The 24,794-nt window shown below is 35.4% G+C and overlaps 1 protein-coding gene across 1 annotated transcript; it reads right to left on the bottom strand.

The window, feature by feature from the left end:
* Positions 1 to 19,808: 19,808 nt before the first annotated feature.
* Positions 19,809 to 22,872, bottom strand: LOC120188964. Its single transcript, XM_039192330.1, is given in 5 exon segments — positions 19,809 to 19,946; positions 20,319 to 21,049; positions 21,052 to 21,242; positions 21,346 to 21,413; positions 22,336 to 22,872. Coding segments are annotated over 5 exon segments (1,665 nt in total).
* Positions 22,873 to 24,794: the final 1,922 nt, after the last annotated feature.

Genomic DNA, 24,794 nt, shown 5'->3' with positions numbered 1-24,794 from the left:
ACATCAACAGTAATTAATATTAATTGTTGCTTCAAAAGAAATTATATGCATTCATTGTTTCTTTAATAAACTAAATTTCATTATCAATATAATGATGTCTCATGCAAGTGTACTGATAAATTAAAAGTTATTCATGCTGCAAATATCTTTTATTTATTTCATATTGTTGAGAAGAGGTTTAATCAAATTAATACTTTACAAAGATCAAGAGATAATCGATGGAGATTTAATCAATTAAAAATTATAATTTAAATTAAATTGTAATAAGTTGAGTAAACAAACTACACAATATTTTAAATTAATGACGTATCTAATTAAATTCACTCTCAGAGACGGAAGTTAAAATACCGAGCTTTCAAAGTTGAATTAATTAAAAGTTTTAAAATACTTAAGATTGTTTTAATTTAAAATTTTACTATGCTTTTAAAAAGTTATCATTTATGAAGTAAATAAATCATATAATTATTATTTTCGAATCAAAATATAATTCTTGGCATTTCTGATGTTAAAACGGGGACATTAAACACCCGTGCCCTTGATATTTTTAATGTTTGAATTTGAGACCGCAATGAATAATAACAATTCTTTTACTATCAAAATCACTAGAATTCGTGCAAAAATTATTAAAATAACAATTAAAAAACTATATAGCTTAATTTTGTAATGTCTAGGAATTTTAAATACAGTAGTAACATAGAGGACCCAGCTTTCCAATGTCGAATGATCCATCAATCCAGCATGCGGCTGCATGCATGTACTGATTTATTTATGGTGGGGACCCTCTTTCCTTTGACGGTTGCCGTAGTCAAGTCTCTTTCCACTTCTTACCCTTTACATCTCCTTTATTTCAAATATTTCCACATTTTATTCTCTCTCTCTCTCTCTTAATAAGAGTCGAAACATGGGTGGAAAACAACAGTCACTAGAAAAATGATAATAATACTAATATTTAACAAAATTTTATACAATGATAAAATTTAATTATTATTTTTATGAAGCAGTGTGCAAATTAGTAATTTTGTGAACTTTAGTACAGCTTGACCTTAATGAGGAAAATGACACAAAAATATAATGGAACATCATATGACTTGGGAGAGCATGAACCATACATATAATTCCTTTGCATTCAGCTTAGAAATTGATGTGAATAATGCATCAGATGAGGCTGTGTGGCGAACGTGATGGCCCTACGTGCTAATCATCTTTCTTATTTGTATCACAATGTACTCCACTAATTGTATTTTTTTAATTTAATCATTGATATATTTATAACTTATTCATCAACTAATCCGAATTAAGTATTATGAAGACTCGTTAACTATATGGGTGTAACTCTCTTAACTCAGTTTACTTCGTTCACAATGTTAAAATTTAAATCTCATACATTGCTTAAAAAATCTAACATCTTATTTTACTAGATTAACTAGTTGTTGGTCGTACTATCTTTTTAATTACGTCCGTGACTGTTTAATTTTACGGGTTAATTAGACATAAGTTTCATAAGCATTTGTAGAAAATTTCTAAGAGAAAAAATGGCGACGGAGGGACCGAACCTGCAAAAGTACTTTGGAAGAAAACAATATGTAAGGTATGGCTCATAAATATACCGGTAAAGAGGACAAGGTTTTCTATTATAAATAGAGATGTAACCTAAACCTATGAGACATTGAATAAAATTTCTATCGCCGCCTAGGCACCGAGGACGTAAGCACATTGCTGAACCTCGTTAAAATTCTTGTGTTCTTTCGTTTACTTTTCCCGATTCTTCAATAATTGGTATCAGATGTCAGGAGAAAAATTTGAAGTTGCGAAATTCGATGGTCAGGGTAACTTCGAATTATGGCAAACGAGGGTGAAGGATCTATTGGCGCAGCAGGGGATCCTGAAGGCTTTGAGACCTACAAAGTCGGCGTCGATGGAGGAGGAAGATTGGGAAGAATTGCAACAGCGAGCGGCAAGAACCATACGATTATGCTTGGCGAACGAGGTCATGTATCACGTCATGCATCTATCGTCTCCAGACGAAATTTGGAGGAAGTTGGAAAGTCAGTTTATGTCTAAATCCTTAACGACAAAACTGTATCTAAAGCAGCGGCTGTATGGGCTAAAGATGCAGGACGATCATGATTTGGCACAACACGTGAATGTATTCAATCAAATCGTTTCTGATTTGGCTCGGGTTGATGTGAAAATTGAGGATGAAGACAGAGCGATGATTCTGTTGTGTTCGTTGCCTCCCTCTTACGAACACATGGTGACTACTCTTACATATGGGAAAGAGACTATCAACGTTGAGGATATTACTGCAGCCTTGTTGGCTCACAACTAGCGAAAGTAGAATGCAGGGGAAAGCTCTCAAGCCGATAGCTTATATGTCAAGGGTAATCGAGACCGTGGACAGAAGACAGAGAAGGCAGGGTCTGACAAGCAAAATTCCAGATCCAAATCTAGGGATAAGAAGACAATTCACTGTTACAAGTGAAAAGAGGCGGGACATATGAAGCGAGACTGTCCGAAGTTGAAAAAGAAGACTGATGAGAAGCGTGATGATTCATCCAAGTCTGTGAATGTGGTCGAGGATGAAAATTATGATTGCAGTGAGGGTGATATGCTTTCTATTTCAACGACTCAATTGACGGATGTTTGGATTCTTGATTCAGGATGTTCTTATAACATCACGCCAAATAGGGAATGGTTTTCAACATACAGGTCGGTTAATTCTGGTTCTGTTTATTTGGGTGATGATCGATGTTGCAATATTGTTGGTATTGGTGAGGTCAAAATTAAGATATATGATAGCTCTGTTCGGACGTTGAGTGGTGTTCGGCATATCCCAGATTTGAAGAATAATTTGATTTCTTTGGGCACTTTGCAAAAGAATGGTTTTATCCCTAAGGCTAATGAGGATAGGGAAACCTTTCGGATTGATAAAGGTGCTTTGACTGTGATGAAAGGCAAAATGACTACAGGGAATATTTACAGATTGTTAGGGAGTACCGTTGTAGGTGGAGTTCATTCTGTTGAGTCCTGTGATGATACAACCAAACTATGGCATATGCGTCTTGCTCATCTTAGTGAACGTGGTATGGATGAATTACATAAAATAAATCTGTTGCATGGTGTTAAAAGATATAAGCTCGATTTTTGCAAATATTGTGTTCTTGGTAAACAGACTAAAGTTCGTTTCAAGACTGCGAAGCACACAACTGAAAGGATTCTTGATTATGTGCATTCTGATGTATGGGGGCCTTCCACGAAATCATATTTGGGTGGATCTAGGTATTATGTTACTTTCATTGACGATTTTTCACGAATATTTTGGGTGTATTTTTTGAAACACAAGTCCGACGTTTTTGAGAAGTTCAAGCTGTGGAAAGCTGAGGTAGAAAACCAAACAGGACGAAAAATCAAGTGTTTGCGGTCTGACAATGGTACGGAGTACACAGATACACAGTTTCTAAACTTCTGTAAGGAGCACGGGATTAAGAGGCATTTTACAGTGCGCAAGACACCACAACAGAATGGTGTTACGGAACGGTTGAATAGGTCGTTGAGTGAAAGAACCAGATGTTTGCGGTTGAATGCGGAGCTTCCCAAACACTTCTGGGATGAGGCTGTTAACATGGTGTGTTATCTTATCAATAGATCGCCAAGGGCATCATTGGCTGGGAAAGTTACAGAAGAGGTATCGACTGGTCATGAAGTTAGTTTTGATCACTTACGGATTTTTGGTTGTCCTGCTTATATGCATGTACATGCTGATGAGAGATCCAAACTTGATGCAAAATCGAATGAGTGCATTTTTCTGGGTTACAAGAAAGGTGTCAAAGGATTCAAATTCTGGGATCCAGTTGCGAAGAAAATTGTGATCAATAGAGATGCTATTTTTTGATGAACAGTCCATGTTACAGCAGAAGACATGCATGACAGTGGTGGATTTCGAGCAGTTTTCAGTTGAGAAAACAGAACTTCTCAACCGACTTCTGGTGGTTCCGCTACGGATTATTTGCAGGATTATAGTCTCGCCAGAGATAGGGTGAGACAGACGAATATAAAGCCTCCGAACATATTGGGTTTTGAAGACTTGGTCTCTTTTGCACTTACTGTTAGCAGTGATGATCCGATTACTTTTCATGATGCAGTTACTAGTCAGGAAAATGAAAAGTGGATGGCTGCCATGGTTGAGGAGATGGAGTCTTTGAATCACTATCGTACATGGGAGTTAGTTCCCCTTCCTGAGGGTAAGAAGCCTATTGGTTGCAAATGGGTGTATAAGAAGAAACCAACAGTAACAGAAAAAGAGAGGGAGAAGTTCAAGGCTCGCTTGGTAGCAAAGGGTTTTTCACAGCAGAAAGGAGTTAATTATGATGAAATTTTTTCTCCTGTGGTCAGGCACACTTCAATCCGAGCAGTACTTGCATTGGTGGCTAGTTGAGATTTACATTTAGAGAAGATGGATGTTAAAACTGATTTTTTGCATGGTGATTTAGAGGAGCAGATCTACATGCGGCAGCCTAAAGGTTTCACTCAACCTGGAAACGAGCATTTAGTTTGCATATTGAAGAAATCTTTGTACGGGTTGAAACAGTCTCCGAGACAGTGGTATAAATGATTTGACTCCTATATGATCTCGATTGGCTATAACCGATGTGAGTATGATTGTTGTGTCTATGTTAAGAGCCTTGATGATGGTTCTTTTATTTTTCTGTTACTGTATGTTGATGATATGTTGATTGCTGCGAAGAACATGGATGATGTTATCGGTTTGAAAACCTTATTGAGTCAGGAATTTGATATGAAATATTTAGGTGCTGCAAAGAAAATTCTTGGAATAGAAATTTGCAGGGAAAGAGACTCAAGGAAACTGTGGCTATCTCAACGGGATTATGTTAAGAAAATGATAGAAAGGTTTGCGATGAGCAGCGCAAAACCAGTTAGCACTCCATTGGCGAATCATTTTAAGCTCTCATCAGAACAGTGCCCGAAGACAGATAAGGAAGCTGAAGATATGGCAAAGGTTCCGTATTCTAATACTGTTGGCTGCTTGATGTATGCTATGGTATGAACTCGTCCTGATTTAGCTCATGTTGTTAGTCAAGTTTGTAAGTACATGTCTAAACCTGATAAGCAACATTGGGAAGTAGTCAAGTGGATCTTTTGATACTTAAAGGGTACTATGGGACATGGTATTGTTTTTGGTAGTCAGCAGGATAATCCTTTGGTTGTAGGATATGTGGATTCAGACTATGCAAGTAACTTGGATAATAGAATATCTACGACAGGGTATGTTTTTACTCTTGGTGGATGACCTATTTGTTGGAAGTCTACTGTTCAATCTATTGTGGCACTATCTACAACTGAAGTTGAATACATGGCAGCGGCTGAAGCTACAAAAGAAGCTTTATGGCTCACTGGTTTAGTGAAAGAGTTGGGTGTTCAGCAAGGTGGAGTTCAGTTGCTTTGCGACAATCAAAGTGCTATTCACTTGGCTAAGAATCAGGTATATTGTGCTATATCTAAGCACATTGATGTACATTTTCACAAGATCAGAGAGTTGGTTGCATCTGGAGAGGTTTTGTTTCAGACGGTACATACTGATGAGAATGCCGCTGATATGTTCACGAAGCTAGTTATGACAAACAAGTTCAAGCATTGCTTGGACTTGATGAATATTTCGAGTTGTTAAAGAAGTAAGGTAACCCAACCCACGTTGAATGTTTCCTAAAGGGTAAGATATTCGCCAAGGTGGAGATTTGTAAGGTATGGCTCATAAATATACCGGTAAAGAGGACAGGAGATGGAGCGGAGTGAGCGAACATCAACTGTTCTTACAAAGAAAGTCTCGTAGTGGGAGTTACGATTATGTGGGTTGAGGGTGCGGGGGAGCAGCCCTCACAGTATGATACAGGGTTAATTTTGTAATTGTGTACTAGGGTTTTCTATTATAAATAGAGATTGTAACCTAAACCTATGAGACATTGAATAAAATTTATAGCGCCGCCTAGGCACCGAGAACGTAAGCACATTGCCTAACCTCGTTAAAATTCTTGTGTTCTTTCGTTTACTTTTCCCGATTCTTCAACACAATATATGGCCATGTACATAAGTTCTTTCTTCATCACATGAAACCCTTATAATGATAAATATATTTACTACAAAGGGGAACAAATAGGGAAAAAACAGTCGTGAAAATAAAAAGGGGTAAATGGGACATTAATGAACACAAATAAGAAGATAAATTTTGCCTGTTGGTGGGTCCAACTACCCACCCAAGAGACAGCGACAAACCATAATGTCTATCGTTCAGGCTGTAACGTGGGAAAACAATGGTGGTTAAGAGAGGTGGCTGTTTTCGGAAAGCTTTGATTGTTGGGTCAGGTTATTTAACTCTTGAGTTTCCATTTCTGGACATGTCCTGACCGGGACTTCACCATCAGCTGAGCTTTCAGCTCTCACCACTGAGTTTCATCCTTTTGCGATGAAAAGGGAACAGCCAATACTCGGTCCTATAGGGACTACTTTGGAACTATCCTGATGGGACAAGAACATAAGGTGAACAATCATTTCATCACCATGGATGATCAAATTAGTGAAATTAATCTCTCATAAACAAGAGGAAATTATGATTTGATATGGCAAGAAAGTTAAAGAATTTTGAGTTTAAAGTAGGGTAAATTATGTATTTAGTCATCCACTTATTCTTGTGGTTTCGTTTTGAGCACCCAATTTTTTTAAAAGCATATATAACATTACATTTTTGTTTTGTGTTAATCGCCCGCCATTAAAAAATATGGTAAACTATATATTTAGTCACACAACTATTCGCAGGGTTTTGTTTTGGTCACTCAACTACTTTTTTCTTCAAAATCATACATAACGTTACGTTTTGGTTCTCTTCTGGTCACAAATCATTAAAAAATTAATGGTGATGTTGATGTATCACCATAAGGTAATGTCATGACATCATTAAAAAAAATTCATGTCAGTAGTTCAATTTATTTTTTATTGACGAGTGACTAAAACGGAATAAAAACATAACATTAAATATGATTTTTTTAAAAAAAATAGTTGGATGACCCGTTATTTTGGAGGGGATGGCCTTTTGATGTCTTGGAGGCTTTCTTCTGCTGCTCTCTGTTGGGTAAAAAGTGTATTTGGTATTGGCTATCCTAGTCACGACGTCTCTCGTCTTTCGAGAAGCATTGTCCATGTTTGATATGGTTTGATCTCAGTGTTAAACGGAGTTTTGGCGAAGCTAGTGGCACGATATTTTTTTGTTATAGCAATGTGGCGTGTGTTAAGTGAGGTTCTTCAATGTTCAAGATTTGATGGCATATGCAAAAATTTGGAAAGACCATGATCTTATGTTGGTGATGCTCGTGTTCTAAAGAGGCCTTCGACAACTATGATTTTCGTGGATGTTGGTGCAATTTTATTCTTTCTCTAGTGTAGTGTTAAGTTATGCCCTTCGTGGTTGCAGTCGAATAGAAAATCTTCGACATTTTCGATTCTGGAAGGTTGGTATTGCTCAAAGCATATGAGAGTTATAGTGTATCTATCCCATCTATTTTGAGTAGGATGTTATTTTTTGGAGTTCTATAACCCCTTAATTGTGTTAATTGTCATTTAGTAAATTTTTTCTATTAATATAAATGTTTATTGTTTACTGAACGAAAAAAAACAGTTGGATGACCAAAACATAATTGCAAGAATAGTTGGGTTACTAAACACGTAGTTTAACCTAAAAAAATAAATAGAGCTGTTGATATGAAATTTTTTTATTTTCTTGATGATGACGTGACATTACCTTACGGTGTAACACCGACACCATCGTTAATTTTTTAAAGACGGGTGGCCAAAACGGAACCAAAACATTAAGTAACAAAAATAATTGGGTGAGTAAATAAGTAATTTACCCTTTAAAGTATTGGTGGTATGGGGTTTCAACATTCCAGGGCCTGAAATGACTGCATGCATGCAAACTGGTTAAAAAAATATGTGAAAATATTTTTTTTCAAACCGTTAAAATAATTAGAATATGTTTCTGAATATGCAAACTGGTTTGCTATCCCTACGAAAAGATAGCTAAGCAATCCAGAATGGGCTATAAAGGTCAAGTACTGTTGGACCAAAGCAGACCAAACCCAAGAGAATTGGAAGGTCGGTTATCCACTACTCTTAGATGGGCCCAAATCCAACTAATAGCTTATAGATCAGTTATATAAAATTAGGGTAAATTACAAATTTCACTATTCCATTTTAACCTAACTCCTATTTTGATAATTAAATTTTAAACTTTTCAACTTAATCACTTGGTTTTGACATTGTTCTTGTTTTGATCACTTCACTATTAAATCACAAATGGTGTGATGACATGATTTTTTTTTACCGACGTGAATTGTTTTCACTAACGTGGAACACCACGTGTTGTCCATCCCATTCTCTCTCTCTCTCTCTTTTCATTTCATCATATTTCCAATAATTTCATCATTTTCATCGACCAATTCCTTTTGTTGCCTATCATCTTCAATCAACGATTAGTCAAACACCCGCTCACGTCTTTGCTTCAACCATTATAGTTGAATCAATAATAACATCATCCCTATAAACCATTATTGTTTAAAACATGTAAAAATGAAGATGGTGCTCGCTATGTCACATAACAATATATCTAATCTTCCATCTTGCCTTAATGGTAGCACACTTAAAATATTAATTGAGTCGGTTAAAATAAAAGAAAATTTGAAAAGGAAGAAAATAGATGCTCACCTTTCATTTATGGTGGATCTATCAAAGTCTTAATTTGAAGATTTTAACAACAGAGATACCCTTTTGGGACGAGAAGCAACATATATTTGTTCGGGCTTCATTCAATGGCAGGTGATGGATCAAAGAACAAGAAACAAAGCGTTTAACACTAGATTCATGGAGTTTAGGGTGTTTTCTGATTATACGGATACCAAATTGGTGTTCAAAAGGACAATACGAATTTGGTGGAAAATTTTGAGAGTCAACAATCATTGGTGAAAGCAATCAAATTGAAGACTAATATGATGTTCAATTGTGGCAAGCCGTCACTAAAATCTAAGTTGGTTCGGATAGAGAGAAAGGAAAGGAGAGAAAGAAAAAAAAAGCAACACAAAAAATGAAGAAAAGAACTTTTATAAAGATTTAAAAATGATGTACTGGTGTAAATTTATTTTGTTGTAGAGATCCAAAATGATACCATTTTGGTTAAATGGTCATGTGATTACACGTTTGTGATTTAACAAAATGATCATATCATAAGCAATGCCAACATTAAATGATCAAATTTTAAAAAAGGTAAACTATGTGAATAGTCCCTTTTGTTTAGGGTCCGTTAACCCTTAACGAATATGTGACATAGCTGAGAGACTAAAATCAAATGGGTGTTGTAACACCCTAATTTGGGGTTATGTTTCTTATAGATTAAATATGAAGTTGGTTGGAAAATAATTGTTTTATTAGACCATTATTTTATTAAACAAATGAGGATGATGAATTAGGTGGATGTGGACAAATTGTTGTGTTTGATGGGATTAAATTATTATAATGGCATTGCTAGAATCCATTGTTTCCAGCTTTCACTTTCTGCTAGTATCCACCATTATTTCCAGCAGAATGGTCCAAATGAAATTATATATATATAAAATAATATAGTGTTGGATGGTGATTGCAGTGGTTGAGTAGCCTTATATCATTGCTCAATATTTAACTATTTTGGGGTTTCTTTGAATTTTCAACTATATGTATCAAGTATCAATCTTTTGTTCTTTTTGGGATGCTTGTCGAGTTAGTGGAAGTTTAAACATGTGGAACTGAACATCTTTCTGCAAAATTTCCCTTGTTTTTTGGTTTTGGATTTGGTTTTCAAGTGGTGGAAAAGGATCCATGTCGACTGCTAACTCGAGTGATGCTTGGAAAGTAGTAGATTCAGTCCTAGATCAGTTCCCTACTGGTCTGCGAGTGCTTGTTGTTGACAATGATCCAACATGTATCATAATCTTGGAAAAGATTCTAAGAACTTGTTCATATGAAGTTACCAAATGCAATCGAGCAGAAACGGCAGTGAAAACATTTTGAAGAGGTGGAATACTCATACTCAACTAATGAAGGAAATTGGAAAAGCTCAAACTTTGCGTATGATTCTTGATGAAAGAGAGAAGTGTTTAAATACCCATTGATTTACCCGTGTGAAGTTATGAATACACATTTATTAAATCGCCCACAAGTTATCTTGGTTCTAATTAATGGAGTTTCAGCAAGTGAAGAAACTGCTCAGACGAAGGAAAATGGGGGTTGTGATTCCAACCTAAAAAATCACGTGGGTGGTGTCTAGGAGAATAAAGGGACAAATCGTGTCATGAGTCCTACGGGTTTGGTAAAAACTCAGCCTTGTCTCCTAGTTTTTGTTTATGGCCCAATAGTGTAAATTATTTCGGTTCAATCCCTAATTTTAGTGATTAATTATTATAGTAACCCCACAAGTATTCAATTATACTAATTGGGTTTACAAATTATTATTTCAATTCTAATAAGCTATATTTATGTCGAGGAAATTATTTGGATATGATTTAGTAATTTTGATGACCTGGATCGTGAGGAAAATATTGGAAGTTGATTTCAAGATCGAGGGCGTTTAAATGGAATTTAATGGTTAATCAGTGTGGCAAAGAAATCGAGGTAATTCATTACTACCTCTTTATGCTTTGTGGAACATGTTGATATTGGTAAATACATGAATAAGAAATGTTTGGTCTCATATGTGTAATTAATGAAGTTCTACACTCGATTCGAATACAATAAAAATTTCGGTAACTGAATATGGATCAGATGACTAATATAAGGAATTGAAGAACATTTTGAATTCAATTACAAGTTATGAGATTAAGTGATATAGGAATCAACACTAGATATGAAATTTTATAATTTATCTCATTTGATAAGGTATGGAAATACTTCGATTGGGTAAAATTACGAAATTACCCTTATGTTGGAAAATGACAAGAATTGTCTCTGGAAGTTCATTGATAACTCTAAAAGATATATTGATTTGATGAAACTACTTATGTGCATAAGAAATGCTAGTTTTACTTAGGAAATTTGGATAACCGATTTTTAACCCAAGAGGGTTTATACAAGATACTAGAAGTCTATTAAGAAATCATTTCAAGATCAAAGAATGTTCGGGAAAACGATTAACCATAGGATCTCTAAATTATAGTTATTTTCATTAAGAGTTAATATCGAAATTATCTGGCTATGAAATTACAAAAATACCCTTGAGTGATAAAGTAGTCCGAGTTGACCCTGAATGAGAAAGTACTTTGAGGATTCATTTTTAACTCCATAAATTACTGATTTACTTGTTGAGATCCTATTTTTGTATGGAAAATTTCTGATAATTCGTTAGTAACATATGAGAAGGTATTTAACTCGAAATCTTCGAGTTATGAGCAAATACCTAAAGAATAAATTATCAAGGGTACTCTTCTGTCAGAATTGTTCGTATAGAATGTAATAGATGATAAGTCTGAATTAAATAATAAGATCAGACGGAAAGAACTGATTAAAATATTTGGGATTTATAAAATAACCAAAATACCCTTGTAATGGAAATGACTTAAGAATATCACCAAGTTTAGGAATGAATAGCTATCCTCAAGCTTTGAAATGAATGGAATAAAACTGAGCATCAAAATGACCAAAATACCCTTATGACCTAGAATAAGTAAATGTCTTGGATTAATTAAGAAATCCAAATAAACATGGATTCTGTGCTACCAGTAAAAGTTATGGAACGCAGCTTAAGTGATCAACCAACGCTAGTGCTATATCATTACTTGAATGATATAGGTACCACTTGAATGTTTGTTCGTCTTCTCAAATTTGGATCGATGATAATTCTTGAAGTGCTTGGCTCAGCTAAACACTAGAGCGCATACAGTACTAATAAGTGGGTATTCGTGTAACAAATCAATCACGAATACCAGAATGACTTTATTATATGACTAAATTGAACTGAAAGGAAGTACAACATGTATTTGAAATTCAGAAACGTCTAAATTATTCTGGAAAACTCTAAAGTAACCGGGATAGACTTGCTTACTAAACGAACTAAGTAACCTCAATGACTGAGAATTAATTAGGTGATTGGATTACTTTAGAAACACTGTTAAAATTACATGATGAATTGTCCTTATGGGTTATGAACCATGAATCAAGTGCATACGTATTTCCTGATATCGTTGAAATATGGAAATGTAATAAAGACCGTTGGAAGATCTATTCAGCGATGATTATGGGGATGATCTATGGATCTGCATTATGGTATTAAAGAGTGAATACACTAGAATTATAATGAATTGACTTGTTGACATGCATCGGTTTGGGAGTTGTGTAACTCGAGTTATTTGATAATACGATCGTTAGTCATAGATTGTAAATGACTTGAATCTTCGATTCTATATTTTCATCTAAAATCACTTCAGTCATGTTTGAAAACACAAGTAACACATAAGGAAAAGATTCTGAATACCTCATTTGATTCAATTGGGCTGAAATCCTATGAATTCAAAGTATATTCCTGAATACCCCTGATTGTTTGGGTAATGGAATCACTCGTATTAAATCTGAATTTAGAATTATTATGTATAAAGGTTCCTGAACGTTTTCCTGATGCACATGGAAACTTAGTGGAATTCTAAAGTAGCAATCTACAATGTCTGATTAGATCAGTTAGAAATCAATTCTCTTCAATGAGATCTTATTCCTGGAATCCGAACAAATTGCACAAGTTCATGTTATCCATACTGATGACTACAAAATGCCTCTGAAAAATACATGGATCCTCTAGTGTGTTCCCTAAGTACTATTTAATTATTTTATCTATTTTGAAATATGGTACATTGAAATCTATGATTTACTGTTTATTGATACACCAACTTACCGGTGATGGTTTATGGACTATGACTAATATATGATTATTGGTTTTCATTGATATATGATAACGATGATTACGGATTTATGGAAATTATGCGTACCGCATAAATTGTATTTTGAAATACTAATTTTGGATGGATTGAATTACAGAGTATAGCTCTGATCAAGCTGGTAAACCTTACGGACCTAATGTGACTCTTGGATAGGCTCACGGGCCCCCAAGATGCTCCATTAGGTTGGCTCCCTTTGATGTGTGCTTAGGGTAAGCCCTATGGACTTATGGACTTAATGATACATGCCCCAAAGCCTATCCTTAGATTGGCTTCCTTTTTGTCGTATGCTTAAGGTAAGCCCTGTGGACACAGTTCTGGGAACTGCAGATGGTGTACAAGAGAATGGTTTAAACTATGAGTTTCAAAGGTTAAACTTCATTATGATTTTATGAGATTTACTGAACTGTCATTTGATAAATGTACCTATTATGATTTTATTGTACTCTTGGAACACACTAGACATCATATTTGATCTCCTGAAAATGTGATACTATGAATGCTTCCTATGAACTGAGATATTCATGGCTTCTATTCGTTGAACTACCAGTGGAACTACAGATTATTCCGAAAATCGATATATGTTTGATTAAATAAGAGATGATATGGCTTTCCATTTATTGACATGTCTTGCAGCATCATCTGGTAGTTATGTATTACTGAACTTTTCGAAGCTCACTCTATTACTCACCATTGCAGGTTAAAAGAATTGTACCCGTACCACTATCAACATCAATAAGGGAGTTCTTCCGGCTTTACTTGCAGAGTATGGTACATGTGATTAGGGGGCATGTAGATTGTATTTCATTGTATATCTGAGTTTGAAAAACATGTTTTATTTCTGAATAATAATAAATCATTTTATGATTTGACATATTTTAAGAAAAGTTTTAAAATTTTTGCTATTTTTACGGTGGGTCACTTCGATGGCTCTAATGTCACACTCCAGATCGGATCGGGCTATAAGCATCGGTCTGAGGGGGTTACATTTAGTGGTATCAGAGTTATGGTTTGAGTCAAAATTATCAAGTTAGACCGGCCGGTCGAATGTCAAAATATGTCTGATCAATACATGCCCCTAGACTGCAATCGTACCTCTTTGAGCTGGAACTCCAGGGCTGAGTCCCTATCTGCAACAAGCAAACCTAAGTTTTCATCCGTTAAGACTCTATTGTTTTATAAAGGAATACCAGTAACATCTGTCTAAACGCTATAAAGTACCTCATGAGCCATGTGAAAAGTACTCATATGAGAAATTCTAACTCGTCTCCGAAAATGAAATTGCGTTATGCTACTGCTCTATAAGTCTATTCTCACGACCAAGACTGAATTGATTACTCAAAGAAATTTTCGTTCAGATTCTTTTATTGAAATGAGGGAGAGTTCTGATAAGAATGTATACTCAACTGGTTAAGGATTAGTGGAGGATCCGTATTTCTATAAGAGCTACATGAAAGATATGAGAGAATTGATGGAATTTTCATTCCTGCAATTCTGTGACGTGAATAAATTTCGAGGACGAAATTTTTTTAAGGAGGGGAGAATTGTAATACCCCAATTTGGGGTTATGTTTCTTATAGATTAAATATGAAGTTGGCTGGAAAATAATTGTTTTATTAGACCATTATTTTATTAAACAAATGAGGATGATGAATTAGGTAGACGTGGACAAATTGTTGGGTTTGATGGGATTAAATTATTATAATGGCATTGCTGGAATCCATTGTTTCCAGCTTTCACTTTCTGCTAGTATCCACCATTATTTCCAGCAGAATTGTCCAAATGAAAAAATATATATATAAAATAATATAGTGTTGGATGGTGATTGCAGTGGTTGAGTAGCCTTATATCATTGCTCAATATTTAACTATTTTGGGGTTTCTTTGAATTTTCAACTCTGTGTATCAAGTATCAATCTTTTGTTCTTTTTGGGATGCTTGTCGAGTTAGTGGAAGTTTAAACATGTGAAACTGAACATCTTTCTGCAAAATTTCCCTTGTTTTCTGGTTTCAGATCTGGTTTTCAAGTGGTGGAAAAGGATCCATGTCGACTGCTAACTCGAGTGATGCTTGGAAAGCAGTAGATTCAGTCCTAGATCAGTTTTCTACTGGTTTGCGTGTGCTTGTTGTTGAAAATGATCCAACATGTATTAAAATCTTGGAAAAAGATTCTAAGAACTTGTTCATATGAAGTTACCAAATGCAATCGAGCAGAAACGACAGTGAAAACATTTTGAATAGGTGGAATACTCATCCTCAACTAACGAAGGAAATTGGAAAAGCTCAAACTTTGCGTATGATTCTTGATGAAAGAGATAAGTGTTTCAATACCCATTGATTTACCCGTGTGAAGTTATGAATACACATTTATTAAATCGCCCACAAGTTATCTTGGTTCTAATTAATGGAGTTTCAGCAAGTGATAAAATTTCTCAGACGAAGGAAAATGGGGGTTGTGATTCCAACCTGAAAAATCACGTTGGTGGTGTCTAGGAGAATAAAGGGACAAATCGTGTCATGAGTCCTACGTGTTTGGTAAGAACTTAGCCTTGTCTCCTAGTTTTTATTAGTTTTTGTTTATGGCCCAATAGTGTAAATTATTTCGGTTCAATCCCTAATTTTAGTGATTAATTATTATAGTAACCCCACAAGTATTCAATTATACTAATTGGGTTTACAAATTATTATTTCAATTCTAATAAGCTATCTTTATATCGAGGAAATTATTTGGATACGATTTAGTAATTTTGATGACCTGGATCGTGAGGAAAATATTGGAAGTTGATTTCAAGATCGAGGGCGTTCAAATGGAATTTAATGGTTAATCAGTGTGGCAAAGAAATCGAGGTAATTCATTACTACCTCTTTATGCTTTATGGAACATGTTGATATTGGTAAATACATGAATAAGAAATGTTTGGTCTCATATGTGTAATTAATGAAGTTCTACACTCGATTCGAATACAATAAAAATTTCGGTAACTGAATATGGATCAGATGACTAATATAAGGAATTGAAGAACATTTTGAATTCAATTACAAGTTATGAGATTAAGTGATATAGGAATCAACACTAGATATGAAATTTTATAATTTATCTCATTTGATAAGGTATGGAAATACTTCGATTGGGTAAAATTACGAAATTACCATTATGTTGGAAAATGACAAAAATTGTCTCTGGAAGTTCATTGATAACTCTAAAAGATATATTGATTTGATGAAACTACTTATGTGCATAAGAAATGCTAGTTTTACTTAGGAAATTTGGATAACCGATTTTTAACCTAAGAGGGTTTATACAAGATACTAGAAGTCTATTAAGGAATCATTTCAAAATCAAAGAATGTTCGGGAAAGCGATTAACCATAGGATCTCTAAATTATAGTTATTTTCATTAAGAGTTAATATCTAAATTATCTGGCTATGAAATTACAAAAATACCCTTGAGTGATAAAGTAGTCCGAGTTGACCCTGAATGAGAAAGTACTTTGAGGATTCATTTTTAACTCCATAAATTACTGATTTACTTGTTGAGATCCTATTTTTGTATGGAAATTTTCTGATAATTCGTTAGTAACATATGAGAAGGTATTTAACTCGAAATCTTCGAGTTATGAGTAAATACCTGAAGAATAAATTATCGAGGGTACTCTTCTGTCAGAATTGTTCGTATAGAATGGAATAGATGATAAGTCTGAATTAAATAATAAGATCAGACGGAAGGAACTGATTAAAATACGTGGAATTTGTAAAATGACCAAAATACCCTTGTAATGAAAATAACTTAAGAATATCACCAAGTTTAGGAATGAATAGATATCCTCAAGCTTTGAAATGAATGGAATAAAATTGAGCATCAAAATGACAAAAATACCCTTATGACCTAGAATAAGTAAATGTCTTGGATTAATTAAGAAATGTAAATAAACATGGATGATATGCTACCAGTAAAAGTTATGGAACGCAACTTAAGTGATCATCCAACGCTAGTGTTATATCATTACTTGAATGATATAGGTACCACTTGAATGTTTGTTCGTCTTCTCAAATTTGGATCGATGATAATTCTTGAAGTACTTGGCTCAGCTAAACTCTAAAGCGCATACAGTACTAATAAGTGGGTATTCGTGTGACAAATCAATCACGAATACCAGAATGACTTTATTATATGACTAAATTGAACTGAAAGGAAGTACAACATGTAATTGAAATTCAGAAACGTCTGAAATATTCTGGAAAACTCTAAAGTAACCGAGATAGACTTGCTTACTAAACGAACTAAGTAACCTCAATGACTGAGGATTAATTAGGTGATTGGATTACTTTGGAAACACTGTTGAAATTACATGATGAATTGCCCTTATGGGTTATGAACCATGAATAGAGTGCATACGTATTTCCTGATATCGTTGAAACGTGGAAATGGAATAAAGACCGTTGGAAGATCTATTCAGCGATGATTATGGGGATGATCTATGGATCTGCATTATGGTATTAAAGAGTTAATACACTAGAATGATAATGAATTGACTTGTTGACATGCATCAGTTTGGGAGTTGTGTAACTCAAGTTGTTTGATAATACGATCGATAGTCATAGATTGTAAATGACTTGAATCTTCGATTCTATATTTTCATCTAAAATCACTTCAGTCATGTTTGAAAACGCAAGTAATGCATAAGGAAAAGATTCTGAATACCTCATTTGATTCAATTGGGCTGAAATCCTATGAATTCAAAGTATATTCCTGAATACCCCTGATTGTTTGGGTAATGGAATCACTCGCAGTAAATCTAAATTTAGAATTATTATGTATAAAGGTTCCTGAACGTTTTCCTGATGCACATGGAAACTTAGTGGAATTCTAAAGTAGCAATCTGAAATGTCTGATTAGATCGGTTAGAAATCAATTCTCTTCAATGAGATCTTATTCCTGGAATTCGAACAAATTGCACAAGTTCATGTTATCCATACTGATGACTACAAAATGCCTCTGAAAAATACATGGATCCTCTAGTGTGTTACCTAAGTACTATTTAATTATTTTATCTATTTTGAAATATGGTACATTGAAATCTATGATTTACTGTTTATTGATACACCGACTTACCGGTGATGGTTTATGGACTATGACTAATATATGATTATTGGTTTTCATTGATATATGATAACGATGATTACGGATTTATGGAAATTATGCGTACTGCATAAATTGTATTTTGAAATACTGATTTTGAATGGATTGCATTACAGAGTATAGCTCTGATCAAGATGGTAAACCTTACGGACCTAATGTGACTCTTGGATAGGCTCACGGGCCCCAAGATGTTTCATTAGGTTGGCTCCCTTTGCTGTGTGCTTAGGGTAAGCCCTATGGACTTATGGACTTAAGGATACATGCCCCAAAGCCTATCCTTAGGTTGGCTTCCTTTTTGCTGTGTGCTTAAGGTAAGCCCTATGGACGCAGTTCTGGGAACTACGGATAGTGTACAAGAGAATGGTTTAAACTATGAGTTTCAAAGGTTAAACTTCATTATGATTTTATGAGATTTACTGAACTGTCATTTGATAAATGTACCTATTATGATTTTATTGTACTCTTGGAACACACTAGACATTCTATTCGATTTCCTGAAAATGTGATACTATGAATGCTTCCTATGAACAGAGATATTCATGGCTTCTATTCGTCGAACTACCATTGGAACTACAGATTATTCCTTAAACCGATATACGCTTGATTAAATAAGAGATGATATGGCTTTCCATTTATTGACATGTCTTGCAGAATCATCTGGTTGTTCTGTATTACTGAGCTTTTCGAAGCTCGCTCTATTACTCACCATTGCAATTAAAAGAATTGTACCCGTACCACTATCAACATCAGTAAGGGAGTTCTTCCGGCGTTACTTGCAGAGTACGGTACATGTGATTAGGGGGCATGTAGATTGTATTTCATTGTATATCTGAGTTTGAAAAACATGTTTTATTTCTGAATAATAATAAATCATTTTATGATTTGACATGTTTTAAGAAAAGTTTTAAAATTTTCGCTATTTTTACGGTGGTCACTTCGGTGGCCCTAATATGACACTCCAGATCGGATCGGGCTATCAGCATCGGTCTGAGGGGGTTATAGGTGTTAATGGCTGGAGGACTAAAATCGAATAGATCGGTAATATTAGGGACTAAAATCAAATGGATAGATAACGATGGAGACCATGTACCCTTAATTTTCAAATTGGTGACCAAAGTCGGTCAGACAAAAAACAAAGAGGACTATTCATATAGTTTAGCCATAGAAAAATTTAAAGTTTAGTAACCAAAACAAGAGTGAAACTAAGGTTGAGTAAAAAATGTAATTTAACCAATAACCGTGCAATTATTGATAGTGTAGGTGAAATAAGTGCACGTGCTTAGATGGAGTTGATTGGAGCATGAACTAGGAAGCGCACAGTTGAATAAAAACTTGTGGAGAGTGAAAGAAAGAAAGATGGCGGGAGCAGCACAGCCTCAAAAACGGCAGAGCGGGCGGTTACTTCAACCATCGGGCAAAGGTCCTCGCCCTGCCCCTGGCTTTGAGCCCGTTGATCACGAAAAGGTCGGCCTCACTTTACCACAGCTCTTACTACATTTCCTAGCTTAATATGATGATGCCATCTTCAAGCTCATCTATTCTAGCCTTCTGGGGATGCTTCTTGTGAGAAAGGGGCCATCAATGGTAAGGTGAGCATGAACAAGAGATGAGCAGGAAGCTATGTAAAGCTTTAGAGATGAATGAATATTGAATCTATTAACATATGCAGAATACTGATAACATAAAGTGTATTATTTGCAATACATCAGCTGGCATTATATACACACTTGCACAGCTAACAAAGCTGTAACTGCTCAGCAATTCTAACCGCCTTAACAACTTGAAACTAACAGCCTAACAGATTACTAACACTGTCAACTGCCTCACACATTCATTCATACTCTCATTACACTTAACATACACTAATAGTCTAATATTCTCTCTGCTTTCTCAACCTTCTTGATGAAAAAATATGAACACTTGAATCGAAAGTGCGACGCCTTCTTCCGTTCGTCTTGAATCGAAAGTGCCGATGTTTCCTTCCGTTCGACTTGAATCAGAAGTGCCAATGCTTCATTTCGTTCGACTTGAATCGAAAGTGACGTTGCTTCCTTCCGTTCGACTTGAATCGGAAGTGTCATTGCTTCTTTCTGTTCGACTTGAATCGAAAGTGTCGTTACTTCCTTCCGTTCGACTTGAATCGGAAGTGTCGATGAAATCACAAACGTCTGATTTATCTTTGGACTTAGATTCGTCGGATGAGATCACGGAGGAACACCAAATATCATCTTCTTTAAAATCAATACTCTCTTCCTTAACAGGGACATCATTATATCCGTAAGTTGTCATGTTATTGTGACCATCAGTCATGGACTCTACATAAAAATCCAGATAAAGATGGTTGAACGGATTTTGTAAGTATATTATATCAACATTTGATAGAAGGACGCTATAACCCAGTTGCAAAAACTCCCTTAAGATGTGGAACTTCAACCCAGAGCCTCTTGTTCTCCCAACGGCATCAATACCTGCATCCGGATCCCTCTTGTACACTGGGACATCATTTGATTTGCAGAATTCTTCAATATTGTCATCTAAAGCTATAACTAGGTAATTCGGTATACCAACTCTTTTGATGCTAGAAACTTGAACCTCCAACATCTCTTTCACATTTGAATTTGCAAGCACAACTATAATCTCTTTCTGAACAACAACTTTCTCCAATATCACAGTCAATCTTGGGTTCAGCGATTCATCAGGGACAACAGTCGGGTTAGTCCGCAAAGCTTTGACAGTACCACAAGGTCCAGCTTTTTGCTGCTCACCCAAAACTAGAAATTGCTTTTGGGCATTATCTTTTCCTTGTTTGGCCAGTTGTAGATTCTCTTTCATATTCCTGACATGCTTCTTTAATTCGGAATTCTTCTCTAATAGTGATACGATTTCAGACTTCAGCACTTACTCCTATCCTAGGATTCACACGACGAAGAATCAATCTGGAAACTTGATTTGCCAATTTGATGGTTTTGAATGGAGGCAGTGAGATTGATGAGGTCGTGAGGGAAAAAGAAAGCGATGAGACAGAAAAGAAGAACTCCGATCACAATGGCTATGGCGATTCGAGATCCATGAAACGACTGCGCTTTGTCCCTGCGATGAAGTCTACAGTAGCTACATCTTGAGAAAAAAAAACTCAATCATCGGCGCAACAATAGAAGAGTAAACGACGCCAGGATCTTTTAGCGAATGATACCATGTGAGAAAGGGGCCATTAATGGCAAGGTGAGCATGAAGAAGAGATGAGCAGGAAGCTATGTAAAGCTTTAGAAATGAATGAATATTGAATCTATTAACATATGCAAAATACTGATAACATAAAGTGTATTATTTGCAATACATCAGCTGGCATTATATACACACTTGCACAGCTAACAAAGCTGTAACTGCTCAGCAGTTCTAACCACCTTAACAACTTGAAGCTAACAGCCTAACAGATTACTAACACTGTCAACTGCCTCACGCATTCATTCATACTCTCATCACACTTAACATACACTAATAGTCTAATATTCTCTCTGCTTTCTCAACCTTCTTGATGAAAAAAGATGAACACTTGAATTGAAAGTGCGACGCCTTCTTCCGTTCGTCTTGAATCGAAAGTTTCGATGCTTCCTTCCGCTCGACTTGAATCGGAAGTGCCGATGCTTCATTTCGTTCGACTTGAATCGAAAGTGACGTTGCTTCCTTCCGTTCAACTTGAATTGGAAGTGTCGTTGCTTCTTTCCGTTCTTCTTGAATCAAAAGTGCCAATGCTTCCTTCCGTTCACTTTGAATTGAAAGTGATGATGCTTCATTTCGTTCTTCTTATTCACCTTCATTTCTTTATTCTTCACCCTCTTTTACAAGGTTTCTTGACATATTTTTTATGGACTCTTGGCTGTGAAACTTTCAAGTTCCATGATACTTTGAGATAGAAGCAACAAAAGCAACAAAATGAATACAAAATTAAACACACAAAAGAATTATACTACTATGTAGAAATAGCGGTGCAATAAGATAAAAATCTAGCTTTGTCCACTGGAACACCCATTGCACGATAAGCCAAGTGTCTGCCATCAGGGAGCTGGATTCGGCTTGCGCTAAGAGGATGAACAAGTACTTTCTTTACTGGTGGTGCCGATATATCATGCGCACCATTCAAATTTAGAGATGAAAGTTAAAGGATAAAAACAAAGAAGATAACAGGCCAAGCGTGAATAGGATCATGTTCTTGAGGTAAGAACTCATTCAAGAAATTCAACCGACTGGAGATCTTAGCCACGGGTCCACCAAGCTTCTGAACTATAAACGAATCCTCAGTAACTTTCGATTCCAAAAATTCCTTCACTTGTTCCGTTTGCAGCAAAACATCTCTACATCCTCTTCCAAGCTCTAGAATCATCTCGCACCACGATTTTAACAATTCCTTCACTTGTTCCTTCAAGGCCTCCAGCGGTTCTATTTCATGATCACTCTCAGCAACCGACGTCGGTTTCTGATCAGTGAACGGCGGTAACGCCGGGAAAATTATTTCCTCAATGTATATTATCCTCAGATCTTCCACCAAACTCGCCAGCTCCTCCCGCCACGCGTCCAATCCTCTTACTTCTACAATGAAATCGAAAACCTTCTCCAAGAATTCAACAGAATACGCTGGATCCAAGCTGGTAGTGAACGACACCGGTTTAGCAGCCGTTGCCACTGCCGAAGATGCCGATGGCATTTTCTCCTCCTCTTCCATGCAGCGGAAGAAAACAAAATAAAGTCAGCAAGCCATAACAGTTTCAGCGGAAGAAAAATGAACCATGATCTTTTTGGCGAATGATACCATATTGGAATATTGCAGGACTTGTTTCAAGATGCAAGGAAAGAGTTCTTTAATTCATTGTTTCGTTCACAAGAAGTCTCCTCAACACAGTATACAATACTGTTTTTATACACAGCCTTAGCAACACAGAAAACCTCCTAACTGACTAACAAGCTCATAACAACCTAGCTTCAAGACTAACTTCTAGAACCTGGACATGCATGAGCTGCATGCATATGCATGACATTACACAAGCACACTCTTTATCCACGTGAGCCTGCATCATTCTCTCAACACTTCTGAATTCTGATCCATGTAGTGTCAATTTGCCAATGTCATTACCTTTGCTATCTTGCCTGTAATTGCCAATCATTTTTATTTTCCACAGCCCTTAGAAACTTATATTGATGGTTAAGTTGTATAGTTTATGTACCACACTTATAATCGTTCCTTAACGACTTTAAAATCACATCGCATAATATTATTATACACGGAATTTAGATTATAAACATATAATTATGTAATTATTTCAAATTATTTAAAAATAAAAGTCATCAAAATTGAATTGTTTTCATTGTTAAAACCGAAATGACTGAATTAATATTTTTTTTTCAATTTGATCTTTTGAGATTATGACCATATATTACCTTATAATCCCTAAATTATTAAAAAAATAATTTGTATTTATAAATGAAAAATTATAAATGAAAAATTACAAGTTTATCAAATTAATGAGATATATCTAATTAGCTAAATTATTTGAGTATTTGGATATTTGGATTCGGTTATTTCATATATAGTATATTTAAAATAAATAGTTAAATTAATTATTTGGGTAATATTTTAATTTTTGAGTTGGATTTATATTTTCAGTTTAGTTGGATTAGGTTTGATGGGCATTGGGTACTGGTTACTCGAATGGCTTATAAAAAAATAAATACTAATATATATATTCATGTTGTATTTAAATTATTTTTTTTATCAAAATGAGTATTTAAAATATATTAAAATTTTCGTTTAGATCAAGGTTTCCTTTTGTTAATGTATGTAAAGTATTTCATAATCAAAGTTATATGTCAGATTTTAAGAATTAAGACCATGTACCCTTAATTTTCAAATTGGTGACCAAAGTCGGTCAGACAAAAAATAAAGAGGACTATTCGCATAGTTTAGCCATAGAAAAATTTAAAGTTTAGTAACCAAAACAAGAGTGAAACTAAGGTTGAGTAAAAAATGTAATTTAACCAATAACCGTGCAATTATTGATAGTGTCTGTAACACCCCAATTTAGGGGCTAAATTTAAAAAATTATAAATTGGTGGATTTAATTGGTATTTTGAAAGAAACGGTGGATTAAATTAAAAAATTTCAAAGTTGGCAGACCGTTTTAAGAAGTGCAGGAAATTCAGTGGCTAAACCTAAGATTAACTATTTTTTATATGATGAGTTATAAAACTCTCCCCGTGCGCAGTTCAACATAAATTTCTCAATTTTTCCTCTCCGATCAACCAACTTTCAACTCCGATCTACTCGACGTCCGACCTCCGATCGACAAGAAGAAACCACCATCGTGTTCGTTGTCAACCGAGGAACAAAACCCCTCACACCTTTCGTCGTGAATCGTCGTCGTTCGTCGTTAATTTCAGTCAGAAGTATCGTCAGTAATAACTCAATTTCAATTGGTTTTTTGCCAATTCACGACGATCCGATGATCTGTTTACGACACCGCTCGCACCATCGTGTTCCTTGCATCGTTCCGAGTCTACCGGTGTCATCCTTGGTCTCCGTCGACGGCGATGCGTGAGGAGGTGAAGTGGTCAAAGTTTCCGATTCGTTGAAATCGAGCTCTCTGCCGT

This window comes from Hibiscus syriacus, unplaced genomic scaffold (assembly GCF_006381635.1).
Source record: "Hibiscus syriacus cultivar Baekdansim isolate YM2019G1 unplaced genomic scaffold, ASM638163v2 tig00116951_pilon, whole genome shotgun sequence".
NCBI classification, from domain to species: Eukaryota; Viridiplantae; Streptophyta; class Magnoliopsida; order Malvales; family Malvaceae; genus Hibiscus; species Hibiscus syriacus.
Note: the sequence above shows the minus strand (reverse complement) of the source record. Positions and strands in the feature narration are given on the sequence as shown.